The sequence below is a fragment of the Macrobrachium rosenbergii genome, chromosome 3, assembly GCF_040412425.1.
Source record: "Macrobrachium rosenbergii isolate ZJJX-2024 chromosome 3, ASM4041242v1, whole genome shotgun sequence".
In the NCBI taxonomy this organism is placed as follows: domain Eukaryota; kingdom Metazoa; phylum Arthropoda; class Malacostraca; order Decapoda; family Palaemonidae; genus Macrobrachium; species Macrobrachium rosenbergii.
In genome coordinates this window covers 30,555,283-30,569,910 of record NC_089743.1, presented here as the reverse complement: position 1 = coordinate 30,569,910, position 14,628 = coordinate 30,555,283, and the positions used below count along the sequence as shown (strand labels likewise).

The following is a 14,628-nucleotide window of genomic DNA, read 5'->3' as shown; positions in this document are numbered from 1 at the left end:
TTAATGGTTAAATCAGCTTTTAAAACTTATTGGAGGAGTTTTAATGACTTAACTTACTTTTTTTCCCATCATTAAAACTTGAGTCATTCATATACAGAACAAACCCTTGTTCTTAATGTAAGGGGATTTTCTAAAGTTCCTAGCTGAATTCTGGTTATTAATAGCACAAGGTTTTGGTGGCAATGGGAGATAGCCAGTGGGGAAAGATGTGGGCAGAACTTGACCTTGTTTCCCCCTAACGGATGTAGTGATGCTTCAGTTCTCTCTTAACCACCTTCCAAGCAAGACGATCGCTGTCTTTCTCACTAAGAAGCCGGTTGTTTTTAGCTCTTCCTGCTCATTTTATGCCTTGTCATTCAGGTTTTTTATTTTTTGTTGTTGTGTGATTCTGTGTTATATTGTGTTATCTGGGTGTTTTTGCATTCCCAGAAATGCAAACACAGGAATCATCTAAGCAGTCCAGGCCTCAGAGAAGATGCCTGGGCATCAGTAATAACCCATGCTCTTGTTATTTAGCCTCCTTGGATACAGAACCATATACCACTTGTAGCAGATGCAGATTTAGTGATTGTAATGTCCAAGTGTCGTAATTGGTTTCCAGAGCAATGGAAGAATTTTGGCACGAAGAGGAGATATAACAGAAAATCAGTTGCTCCGTCATGGGAAGGTTTCACTCCTCCAATGGTGGCAGATGCCTCCGCTCCTCCTTGTTCTACCTCTTCCATGCTTCATCTTTAGATGATTCGAGGAGGGGGTTCGAGAGATCTTGTAATTGATGTAGGTGCTCCTGTTTGCTCGGTGTGTGTGTGTGTCTCCCCCCCCCCTTGAGGGAGGATTCAGCTCCCCCTTCTACAGTCTTTTCAGGCATGGATACGCAGAAGCTCTCCGAGTGTTGGGTGACATTAGGCCTTCCAGGGGTACCCTCCTATGAGGGCCTACTGTCCCACTTCATGTCTTTCCGCACCCCAGTGTCTTCTGCCATGACAGTTTCCGAAGCTATGGTTTCTATGACTTCTTCCAGTGTTTCCATGACTGCTCTTCCCTTGTCCTACACTGTACCGTCATCAGCCATGCCACCTCCATCGGCTTTCATTCCTGGGCCTTCTATGTCTGCTGCCTCCGACTCTTTTGTTCAAGCCCTCTTGAATAGAGTTGATAGAGTCGAAAGTGCTCTTTTGAAGAAGTACGGTAAGACTGAGTTGATAAAATCGAAGAAGAGGCATCATAGATATCCATCTTCATCTTTGTCGTCATCTTCTTCCTCTTCTTCCTCGTCGTCTGTTTGTTTCACCCCTATCAGACATTGGAAGAAGAAAACTTCATAGCACCTCATGCAAGAAGATTCACAGGCCCTCTCAGGATTCAGGCTCCGATTCTCCTGCTGCTGATCATTGTTCTGCTAGACATGTCTGTGTTGAACCTGTTCCTGCTGCTCGTAGATGTACGCCTCTCAAGTCACACGTCCGTGTGTCTTCTGCTTTAGCCGACAAACGTTGCCCAGTTATCAACTCCTGTGCAGCAGCACACACATGGAAAGAAGTCTCCCGCAAGAACCATGAATTTGCAGATCGGACTTCTTCACAAAAAGTCACAGTTATCTTGTCTTCTTCTACTCGTCCTACTCAAGGAACGAATGTTTTTGCCACGACTATGAAGAAGGACGACAAGGCTCCCATCAAGAAGTCAACATTGAGGGAACGTTCTCGGGTTGGGACCGTTCCCCTCTTACATCTCATAGTCTACGTTCTCGCTCATGAAGCCGTGACTGTTCTCCACTGAATGAGAGCCCTACACTGTTGCATAACTATCCACAGCTGCCATCTCCTCATCATCATATGCTCTCCTGTTCACATGGACAGGACCGCGATCCACACTCTTGCTCACACAGTCATGACCATTCTCCAAGTAATGGGAGTCCTACACAGCCACGTAACCAACCACAGCCTTCATCTCCTCATCGTAGTACGAGCTCTCGTTCTCGCGGATGGGATTGTGATCAAGGCAAGGTAACCTTCTTGTTCTGCAGAGCTGCATGCTTCCAAAAAGGTCTTAGGCCTTGAGCGAGCTCATGCCCTAGTAATTAACAAAGATGTTTTTGTTGTCTCCAATTCGGTTGACAGGATGGATCGAGAACCCCATGGACCAGAAGTAAAAGTTCCTCTCCCCTACATGCAGACAATCAATAACTTATGACAACCTACACGGAAGTCGGTGAACTCATTCATGGGTACAACAACTTGGCTGAAGAGAATATGCCTACCACTTCAGATTTTTCTTTGGGTCTAGAGGCCCTGGTTGGACCCAAGAAAGAAACAAAGGCATCCTTGAGGTTGCCATGCTCTAATCATGCTGACTACATTCTCAAACAAGTGAATTCTCCCGTCTATGGACCAATTCAATGTGGAGGGTACTTCCTTCACACACCAAGAGTCAACTACAATTTCACACAGTTTCATGGCTTGACCTATGGTTGACAAAAGTGGGCAAGATCTCTTCTGCCTCCATGGTTAGCGACAGTGAGGAGGGTGCCACCTTCCTTAGACTGTTGCAGTCTGGCGGCAAGATTATTTCATACTTCGATCACTTAACAGCAGATATGTGGGCCGATTGTTACTGAAGAAGAGAGATTCTGCCCTCTCTGCGGTCTCGAGATTAGTTGGCATGGATTCCATCTTAGCATTGAGAAATGGAGATATTTTAAGCTCTTCATCTCTCTTTCCTAAGGACCAGGTTGACATGGCACTCAGCAGACGGAGAGCAGACAACAATGACAGTCTTGTGCACCAAGCAGCCTCTAAATCGTCTGGTCCTTCTCCTGTTAACATAGCTAAGGCCAGACCTCAGGCTACGTACCCTTTACCTAAAAAAAAGCATGACAGGTCCTCGTAGGGGCCACCAACCTTCTCCTTCTCCAACTAAGAAAACTCTCAGCAGCATCCCTTTCAGCCCTGCTCTTCCAGACCCGGGAGAGGAGGCAGAGGCAGGGCTAGAGGGGGAAGACAGTAGAGCGGGCGCCCCTCCCCACTCACTGCCTTCGGCTTGGGGTGCCTGGCAGACCACTGGGCAACTTGACAGCAGTACAGAGCAGAGACCTGGGTAGTAGATGTTCTATGGGTGAGAATCTATTTCCCTTTGAGTTCCTCCTCCCCTCTCTGAGTGTCCACTTCACCAAGGAACGTATTCTCAAGGCTCACCAAAGTATCCAGGTCTCCAAGAGGAAGTGAGGAAAATAATGGAAAACGGAGCTGTGGAGGTTGTGAACGATTGATCCCCAGGCTTCTACAGCCATATCTTTCTGGTTCTGAAAGCATCGGGCGACTGGAGACTGGTCGTAGACCTATCTACTCTCAACCTTTTCACCAGAAAGACTCCGTTCAAGATGGAAACTCCTCGCAAGGTTCTAGCAGGCATCAGGAGAAATGACATGCTTACAATAGACCTGAAGGATGCATACTTCCAGATTCCAATCTACCAATCTTCTCAGAAATTTCTTCATTTCAGTCTGGGAGAGATAGTGTACCAATTCAAGGTACTTTGCTTCGGCCTTTCAACTGCCCCACAGGTTTTCACAAGAGTATTCACCCTAGTTTCGACCTGGGTCCATTCTCATGGGATATGCATCCTGAGGTACTTCGACAACTGGCTGGTCCTAGCAAGTACTTGGGTAAAGTTAATCCAAGACAGGGACTGTCTACCCCAATTTTGCCAGAGCTTAGTCATAGTGATAAATTTGGAGAAGTCAAATTTCATGCCCAGCCAAAGGATCCTTTACCTGGGCATGTATGTAGACATGACAGCAGCGAAGGTCTTCCCATCAGACCAACGCATAGACAAGTTCAGGACCGTCATTCAGTCCTTCCTCTCCAGACAAAAGCAGCCATCACGTCAGTGGCAGATCATTCTAGGTCACCTGCGGTCCCTGGAGAAGCTCATTCCTCACAGACATCTCCACTTTTGATCCCTTCAGTGGAGATTGAAAGAGTTTTGGTCCCCTTCAAAGGATTCTCCCTTTTTCTGGGTTCCTCTCCTGAAAGAAGTGAGATGACTAAGCATGGTGGCTGGACAGCAGGAACTTGACCATAGGAGTGTCTCTTTACTCTCCCCCTCCAGAGATTATTCTGTTCCCAGACGCCTCAAACGAGGGTTGGGGAGCACACTTGGAAGATCTTCTGACTTCAGGGGTGTGAGATCTCCAAGACAAACAGCTTCACATCAACATCCTGGAGCTAAAAGCAGCTTTCCTAGCCCTTCAGGAATTTCAGGAAAGGGTGATAGGGCACTCCGTGGTCCTCATGTCCGACAGTACTACAGTGGTGGCGTATGTCAACAACTGGGGGCTAGTTTTCCCTCAACTTCATGAAAATTGACCGTACAGTTACACCAGTGGGCGGTATTCACTCAGTGGATCTCTCAGCCATACACATTCCAGGCAAAAGGAACGTTGTGGCACACAAGCTGAGTCGTCGGGGTCAAGTGCTGGGAACAGAGTGGTCACTTCATCTGGAGTAGCGGAAAGGCTATTCCATCTGTGGGGAAGACCAACAGTCAATCTCTTTGTGACCAGATACAACAGAAAACTAGAGGTATTTTGTTCGATCTTTCCAGATCCTGGGACATGGCAGAAGACAAACCCCCCGCCCCTTTTGCCTGATCCACCAAGTAATCAATAGAGTAACGACTTCTCAGAACCTCAGGATGACCCTAGTGGCTCCCTTGTGACCACATGCAGAGTGGTACTCCGATCTTCTAGCTCTGCAGACCAAGGCTGAGGGAGATTCCCCCCTGGCACAACCCTCTTTGCCAACCTCACATCGAGAGGTTCCACAAATCAGTAGAGTCCCCATCTCTTCTGGCTGGAGACTATCCAGTATCTCCTGCGAGCAAAAAGCTTTTCTCGCAGAGCAGCAACAGAGATGTCTGGCTGTCTCAGAAGATCATCTACAGCTGTGTACTAAGAAAAATGGGCTGTCTGCTGTGACTTCTCTCCAGTCAGAACTTTTGGCCCTTCCATCGCTTTCAGAAAGAGCTTATCGGTTCATAGGATACTGAAGGCTGGTACATGGGTTTGCCAAATGACCTTCACATCCTTCTATCTGCGGGACATTGCCCAAAGGTCCTTGGGCACTTTTTCTTTGGGGCTGGTGGTGGCTGCTCAACAAGTTGTATAGCTCATCCAGTGGCCCTAGCAGGACAGTTTGTATCTTATCTAAGATGTTGGTTATGAAAGGGAGAGTGAATGGGATGACTGGCCTTCTTCCTTTCTCTTTCTTTTCCTCCTCTTCTGGTGGGCAGTGGAGAGATTTGAACCATCATTTGCTGGAACTGGCTAAATGCAGGTGAGTGAGCACCCAGTCTGTTTGTCATATTTGATTGTTCCTACACAATACAAATTCCTTAGTAGAAGCAAGCCCCTTTCGGTGTCTTACAAGGAGAGAGCAGAACTGACAACAGAACAAGATTGGTAGCTAACATGAGTTTTGTCTCCAACAGTTACAGGTTCTTTTCCTTCTTCCAAGACACAATGTAGACAGGAGTTCCCATTGTTTCTTAGCCCAGATGTCTGGCTGCTGAGTAACCCTTCGCTTAACAGATCAGAGGCATACGACTTCTTCCTACACTCTAACAGTTGGCCAGGAAGTGATCCCAACTTACTTTATCCTCCCACCAAGAGTAAGTCTCCTCTTACGTTAAGACCAAAGGTTTGTTCTGTACATGAACAAATGACAAATTTTAAATCAATTTGTATTTTTCATAACTAACAAACCTGAGGTCTTAACGTACATGGCCCACCTCAAGCCGTCCCTCATATAGTTACCTGGCTGGAAGAAAACTGAAGCACCAAGACATCCACGACAGGGAAACAAGGTCAGGCTATGCCCACCTCTTTCCCCATTGGTTATCTCCCATTGCCACCAAAACCTTGAGCTATTAATAACCAGAATCCAGTTGGTTATGAAAAATACAAACTGATTTAGAATTTGTCATACAGTATTGACATTTACCTTTCTGTTTGAAGAATGACTTTGTTGAGATTCTCATTGTTTTGTTCTCTTTCTCCACTGGATTGGATCAAAAGGTAGTTCCTCAAGTCCATAACCTTGCCATCATCCCTTATGTAGAACCTTTTCTCTTCTTCATGGGTAGTCTTACTGTGTATTATTGTATGGTAATATTTCTGTCACTTTGTATGGACTTAACAGAGGAGTTCCTATACCTCTCAGATGCCCATGTGGCACCTACTTGGCCACTACATCTTTCCCTTTACTGTTTGCCAAACAACTTTAAGGGTCAGGTCCTATCTTTTCCTTCCCCTCTCAATTTTTTTTATTTTTAGGCTTGCAATAAATGAAGTGCATGAATTTTTACATCTCGCGTGTCCTCATATAAGAAGAAAATATGTTGGCATGTCAGAAAGATAATTGTAATTTTTGGAGAAATGTCTCAAAAGAATGTTTAGAGGGCACATTTAGTCATTGAGTTCATAGTATAATTCCTAATTTGTTCTCTTCTGGATAACAGTCATTTGGATAATTGGTTGTTTATTGTCATTGCTAATTGGCAATATAGTTTCACAACTTTATCCTTACTGACTCTAGTTAAGTAAGTGTAAGTATAAGTTGAATCTTAACCTTAATACTTGGAGCAATATGAGTAATGACATGAAGTAATCAATCTGAATAATTATGATTATACAGCACTGTGTGATTATAGGATTAAATTTATCTGTATGAAGGAGCAATCTTTCAAAGACTTGACATAGTAGTCTCTATACTTATTTTTTTTATTTTTATTTCTTGGACAGGTGTTTGCGGAACTGGTAGATGTGTCAACAAGCCAGGTGGCTTTGAGTGTTTCTGTCCATTTGGTAAGGTTGGGGAACGCTGTGAGAGAGACATCACAATAGTTGAACCTGCTTTTGGTGATGGAGCTTACATTGCTTATCCTACACCTAAAGCCTTGAGGCGCTTCTCGGTGGACATGAACTTTAAGCCAGAAGTGAGTTTTTATACCAAAGCTTTACATTACGTGCATCTTTTTTCAGTTTCAAATCAGTGCTGGAATTTTTATAGGGAAAACATTGACAAATGCCAAAATTACCAGCTTGGCTAATCTTTGATCACATACAAAAGTTTATGAGAGTGAATAAAATTTTGCAGTTATATTACAGTACAGGAAATGGTAGATGTCTTTGACATGATACATTCGTTTGTGTACTAATTTAGCCATTTTGGAAAATGTTTTAATTTTTAAATTCTAGCATTGCCCGTACATGTATGCAGCTTGAGTTACTTTTCTCTTTTCTTCAGTGGTAAATATTTTTATGTGCAAAATGTGTCACTTCAAATTTTGAAACACAGTTAAGTAGTATAATTTTACTTTCTCCTTCAACACTTCTAGGTTTCATGGAACATATTCAAACTTTTCTTTACCAAAAAATATTCTCAGATTTTGTCAAAAACAAATTTTCATTATTTTTTAAATTTGTTATTAGTACCCAAAGGTGAGATTTTCTTATTTGAACATAACATTGGCAACATTCAAAATTTGTACATTCTTCCTCTGAAAGATACTCTATACTTATATAAGATTCGCTTGGAAATATTTAAAGCTATTCTCATTGAGATGGATGTTATCTAACATGAATAAAAAAAATTTTTGTAGGTATATTGCAAATTCAAGCATTACTAATTGTCTGAAATGCTATATAGTTACTTTGTTTTTGGTGGCATAGTACTGTCCTAAAGTTTGACAAAATTGCAAACCTTTCATTAGAAATTTATGTAGTTTATCAAATGTTGATGGAATAGTTATGCAAGAAAAATTTGTGAAATTGGGTGATTTTTACATGCTTTTTTTGAAACTTAGTGATTTAACATGATGACAGTTAAATGTAAAGGGAACTTGCTGATATGGGGGAAACAACTTCAGAAATGAAAATGTTCCCAAGAAAGTTTGCCTGTTGTATATTTTAAAATTTGTCATTGATAAGAAAACATTTATACACAGAGTCTAGAGGATGGTGTTCTGATGTACTGTGCTCAAAGAGAGAGTGGTGAAGGAGACTTTACCTCTTTAGCAATCCGTAATAAACGTCTTGAATTCCGGTTCAACACTGGCAGTGGAACTGCACTTATACAAAGTGATCCTTTACAGCAAGATCAGTGGGTTGAAGTAAGTATTTATCACATTAACATCTGCATTATGAATTCTTCAAAACTCTACATAGCTATACAGTAGTACTACTATGCTATTGTTTTGATTATTTTTAATACTGTAGTTATGTATGCTGTTTTACAGTAATATTGGCTGTTGTTCTTTTATTCCTGTAGTGACAGACAGTCTTCAAACCTACAGTTATTTTTAATACTTGAAATGTTTGTTCCTACAGAAATACAAACCATCACCTTTATAGTAGGAGATATCCTTCAGCACAAGCTGGGATGGGCATTCAACTTAGTAAAAAGGTTAATTAGTAGTAGAGGTGGGGGTGAGTGTGGAATACCCCTCACTCACCAATACTAGTCACTTTTTCATCGGTCATCGTACAGTGTGGAAGTGCCTCCAAGTCTCTCCTTGCTTGATGTGTTAGACTGAATGAGTGGCTTGCCACTCTTGTTTCTTTGCATTTGTAATGGATTCTTTGTTGTCTTTGTACTCTGTTAGTTTTTTACTTCACCTGGGCTTGTTTTTATTTCTTTATAGACTTGGCACTTCATGCTCTCCTTATCGGTAGACCAGCATAAATAGTGCTCTTGTTGTAGGGATAAAGATTATATGACCCCTTCCCTGCTATGTATGTTTAATGGTCTTCTTCCCAGTGAGAGGAATGTTGGTAGTGTGGCAAGAGGTGGAAGGAAGAGGTGTTTGCCAGCTTCTGATGCTGTTGAACCACTCCAGCTCTTTTCTTCCTACCCAAATGTATCAAACCTTTTCACTTCATCTTATCAGAAAACGAGGAATTGCGTTGTCCTCTTACAAGCCATAGCTTCTATGTTTTCTGCAAGGAGGGGAATCTGTCAATTGCAGTAGCTCTTCCAGTAGCTGAATCTCCAGTATATGTTTTGACATCTTCCACTCTAGATCAGCCCTCTGATATAGAAGATGAATAAGGCTTTCCAGAGTAAAAGAAAGAAACGTTCTTCCTCTTCACCTCCCCCTTCCCAGTCATTGTCTTCATCTTCAAGGTTGTCTTTGCCTCTTTCCCATCCCCAGACTCATTTCTTTGCTAACAAGGAGGAAGAAGAAAAAGTGGAAGTCTAAGGCCTCCTGAAAGAAATAGAAAAGGACTTCTCTTGTGTGCTCTTCCTCATTGCAGGTTAACAGAAGTGCCAAATCACTGGGATGCAATCATTTTACCTCTGGCAGGCCTGTTGTCTCCATGCATGCCCATTTAGAAGAGAGACCACTCCCCCTCCAGCCCCCCTTGCACCCTTCAGTTCACACTGGAGAGGATCTCTGATTCTCATTTGCTTTTCCCATACTGTGTCTGTTGACAAGTTGCATTTTGGAGCTCACTTTCTCCAAAGTGTAGGATGAGTTTGGTGACCTTGAATCTTGCACATGTGCATTGACTATTCCTTGCCTTTCCGGGCAAGTGAGCTCCAGCTAAAACCACTAACTTGCTTCAGTGCGCTTATACTTATTAGACTAAAAGGATGTTTTGTTGTCTGTCATGTAGACTTTTAATCTTGTTATTTCAGTGACTTACTACCACAGTTTTATCTCTGGGACTGATAGAACACTGTGAAAAGTGTTGGGGGGGGGATTAGATGTAAGCTCATGGATGCCATCTTTATTAGAACATATTTGAAAACTTAACAGTTGGCAGCACCATCTGCATCCACATATAAATATATCACAGATTCATTCCTAAAAGAGAAATAGCCTATTTTCTTATTTCTTTATTTGACTTACACAAAAGAGCATTTCCTTGTAGCATCAAAGGAGACTCTGGCCTCCTCATTTTAACTTAACTTTTATAGGTCTAGGTTGTTGTATGACCATAAGTTTCAGATTTTAGATTTGAATATATAAAATTTTTGTGTTGAGTTTCAAGACCATGTGTGTGTGTCTCATGGATAATTTTCTACCTGTTTTATTTGAAACATTCCAACATGCTTGGCAAGTACAAAATGATCCTCAGAAAGTACCATAGCCAAGTTTGTCAGATTTCCATTCCACAGCCTTTCTGTGCCTCAGTCAGAAACTAGCATTGGAAGCTGGAAAGTCTGCAGGATGTTCTAGCAACATTCAAATTCCCTTTCTCTTCATGAGGAATACTGCTTTTTCCTGGCTATTATAGTATAGTAATCCACCATTCTACTAATAATTCATCGAGTAGCCTGTCATGCTGTTGGTTGTTCTAGTGATGTCTCACTATGTTACTGACTTCTTGTGTCCTTTCTACTAGTGTTTCATTATTTTACTCAATTCTTTCATGCTCCTGACAGTTTCTCAGGTTGTGCTAATAGTGTTCACAATTCTACTGACTGTTATACTCTTCACCTGGTCTTCCAATGTTTTACTGCTGTTTTTCTTTTCTACTTGTCATTTAGGTGGTTGTTCTTTCAGTTCTGATGACTGCTCTACTGGATTCTGCCTGTTTTTTGTTGCATCATTCTTCTGTCCATTCTACTGGTGTGTCACCAGCCTGTTTGCAATTCTTGGTATACCTGCATTTCTTGGCCAGTTTAATGGTATTTCATTGTTTTTATGACACCAATGTATTATTATTATTATTATTATTATTATTATTATTATTATTATTATTATTATTATTATTATTATTATTATTAAAGTTGTATTATTATTATTATTACTAAAGTTGAATAAGTCTATGGAGTCACTTTTCTGGACTCTCATAAGGCTTGCTTATAGGTAAAAATTGTGTAAAGGCAAAATTGAAGAAGTTGGACACTTAGATTGAAAAAGACCAAGCAAAGTTAAGGAAAATTAATATGTAGAAGTAATGCAACTTAGGCAAAAGAACTTTTTACAGTATTGTATATGATTTGTCATGCAATGATCACTGTAGGCAGTACCCCTGTATGTAGCCAATGACACTCCACTGGCTGTTCTTGGGTGCTCACCATTCTAGTGACTTTCTGCTGTGTTCGTTTACCTTTGTTCAAACATTCTCCCTGAGCTTTAATGAAAGCTCATGGGGATCAGCCTATACCATTAGTCCTTTTTTCTAGCTATTTCCCTTCCTAAACTATCTATTAATGCCTTTTCCTAGCTGTTTATATTTCTTAGAGGTATAACAGATCTTCAAAGGCAAAAGAATAATTATTTTTCAGACCAAATCTTTCTGTAAAATGTCTTGCCCTCTGCAGTATGCTATCTTAATGTCATCCTTCCAAGATGTGATTCATTGCCCCACCTGACATCTAAATAGCTTTATCATCAGATGTCTTCAGATTCTGCTCCTTTCCATTTTTAATTGGTATTCTCAGATCCAGCCTCATCTCAAGATTCAGATCTACATAGTTCAGAATTTTTTATATATGCCAACCTAACAGTCCAAGTCACAAATCCTCTGTTTTCTTGCAGTCACCTTCTCCATCCACTCTCCAAACACATTAGGCTAGTAAAATTTACAGAACTGGTCGACTGTTAGCCTACAATATCTGTCTTCTCATATGCTGTATTGTACAATTACTGATGCTATAGTTTCAAGTGTGCTACAGATATTTTGCAATGCTAATATACTGTACAAATAATGTTAAATGCAAAGTACAGCAATGGCTATATGTGTACACTTTAATGCAGAATGCAAGCATTCATTGTTGTTATTGTGGATAATAGTTACTGACAGCTATTAAAATACAGTAGTTACTAATAACAAAAAGTGATTCAGGAAATGACACTTAATGTTTGTTGTCTTTTATATGTTATATATATAGTATTGGCAAATATTGTATATATTCAGCCATATTCAGTAAGGTACAAGTTTATCCAATGTAATAACACCATATATAATTTTTTAAAAGTTTTCATTTTATGAACATAAACCATTGTTCCTTACTGAAGAAATGCTGTCACCTTCTGTTAGGTACCAATGCATTAGTTCGAGAACAAAACTTCAAATTGAGTCCAGGAGTGTTGAGGGCTGTGAGTTTATTCTTCCACTTATGGGGATATATCACCCTTTGTAGTAGCAGAAGCTTTTTTTTTTTGTACAAAAGAGTAAGGCTAAACAGTATAACAATGGAATGGTTTGTGTTTACAAAATTTGAGATTAGAGATATTTGCTTGTTAGTGTTTGCATTCATACAGTATTTGACAGGAAGGAGCACTGAATATGTTCACGGAGCATACCATGATTGTTAACAGAAATGAAAAGTTACTGTGCTTTGTACGTAGATGTAACATGATTCGTGCCACACATAGATTGATTATTAAAGTACTTGGCTAGATAATGATTTGCTGGTACTCTTCATCAGGTACGTGCAAATAGAACAGACCGTCTTGGCTCAATGTCAATCAACGGTGGACAGATGCAAAACACTGAATCTCCTGGAACGAACCGTGGCTTAAATTTAGTCACCCCACTCTTCATTGGAGGCGTTGATAATTCTCGAATTGAAATATCTCCTGAAGTATCAGTTAACCAGGGCTTCCATGGATGTGTCAAAGAGGTAAATTGAATATACTGAAGATTCATTTGTATGTACAGTAGTACCTTTTAAGCAGGTTTAGCAGTAGATTTTGGTGTTCAGTAGTAGTATATTGCAATCTTGATGTAGGTATTGGTGCAGTTACAAAAACAATTATTGATAAACAGTTTTTTAATGCTTTTCATTATTGTATTAAGTAAAAACTCATTTACAGTTCATAATTACTTTCTTCTAAATTTTCTTGTGGAAATCGTGCACAAATTATCAGATAATTTCAAGATAACTTAAGTACTGTATATATTATCATGTGATCCATGCTGTCACCAGTTTTTAGAAGTTAATATTTTTCTATTAACTCTTATTACCTTATTGCGCACAACCCCTCTTTTTAACAAAAAGTCTTTGTTGGTGATATGGACAGATAGTGTGAATAAGAATAGTTTATTTTTCTCTTCCTTCTCTCAGTTCTGTTGACATCCAGTATACCTTTGCATTTAAGATTTTGTGTGTGTGAATAGCATACACTTATCCTTCAAGCTTACTGGATTTAATATATTCATAAGAATAATGATTATAAGCCCATATAATTAATATTATGATTCTTTTGAAGTACTCTGATGAGGGGATTGGATGTTAGTTGCAATTAGCCTTTTCTTTGAATAATTTAGGGCTTAATTTTCTTGGAATTAAATGCAAAATTTTGATCTTTAACAAAATCTTACAAATTTCATTTCCTAACAGAGCTACAAGTACTGTCTTGAAAATATTGTGGAAAAGCTCAGTGTTATTTATTTTGTTGTACTCTTATATGTTAAGACTAGATTTCTAACTAATTTAGGCTTTGTCCTTGAATTTTTTGTCAGCCTCAGGATTTAAGCACATAAAAATGCAGTAGATGCATTAAGTTTTTATTTCTTTTAAATCTTGTTGGTTTTGTGAGAAGTTCCTTGGTTAAACCATGAAAATTTCTTTTCAGATTAAATTGATGGACCAAGAAATGCGTTTAGCTGATTCTCTGGTAGATTCTGCTAATGTAGGGCAATGCGGTGGATCGTCTGCTTCCATGTGTACACTAAACTCATGTAATAACAGGGGCCAGTGTATTGATAATCCTGCACTGCCTCATGGTTACACTTGTAACTGCATTGATGGATACAGGTATATTTTCCTATCATTCTCAGAACTTGATAAGTGAGTTATACTACAGTGTAATATAAATTTTTACTTTTATATATGTAACTTACCAACTATTTACATTGCTTACAGTTTTACTCGCCGACAGCTTAAAAATTTTGAAATTCGCGGTAGCACTAGTGTCAGTGTAGGCCACTAGTCCCTGCCCTCTTTCAGGGTAAGGGAGGAATGACTTCAACAGCAAGATTCAATTGTTTTTCTTCCAGCTCCAACAGTGGTTCAGTTGTGAGCAGTCAGCTTAAATTTTTTGGCTTTCGTCGCTTTTCATTTTGAGATTCTTCTTTGGGTGAAGTGCTGGTATCCTATGGCTTTTGTATTTATGTTAGGTTCTCTTAGCAAGACCTTTAATTTTCAATTTAGGATGCTTTTTCTTCAATTTGACTTATAATATAACTCAGTTGTTTACTTCTTAGACTTAGTATGTCTGACTCTAGTGCTACTTGCTTACGCTATTGCAGCAAAGGCTGCAGTGCTAGGTTTACTAAAGAGAAATATGACTCTCACTCTGTGTGTGTAGAATGTAGGGAACAAGTGTTCAGTTGATCGAATCTGTGAGAAATGTTCAGAGTGGGATGCTAGAAAATGGAAGATTTTGGGGTCTCATTTAGCGAAATTAGACAGAGACAGGAAACATACGGCAGCTGCTAGAGCCGAAAAACAGACAGTAGATAGCAAGACCATAGTTAGTTCTGCTGATGATAATATTCCTGCTTTACCTTTGCCTGCTCCTGCTGTGTCAACTGTTCCCAATTCTCCAACTATTCAACCTACTCCTTTACCCAGCTCTCTCGCTTCCGAACCTAACCCCCTTGCC

The 14,628-nt window shown here is 40.0% G+C and overlaps 1 protein-coding gene across 1 annotated transcript in view; it reads left to right on the top strand.

Annotated features, from left to right (window-relative positions):
- The window catches only part of trol (terribly reduced optic lobes), a 1,293,721-nt gene that overhangs the window by 1,240,681 nt on the left and 38,412 nt on the right, over positions 1–14,628 (top strand). Inside the window, exons 120-123 of the mRNA XM_067129897.1 lie at positions 6,803–6,996; positions 8,008–8,172; positions 12,447–12,641; positions 13,597–13,778. Of these exons, the coding sequence (XP_066985998.1) occupies positions 6,803–6,996; positions 8,008–8,172; positions 12,447–12,641; positions 13,597–13,778 (736 nt within the window). The remainder of the gene's footprint in view (positions 1–6,802; positions 6,997–8,007; positions 8,173–12,446; positions 12,642–13,596; positions 13,779–14,628) is intronic.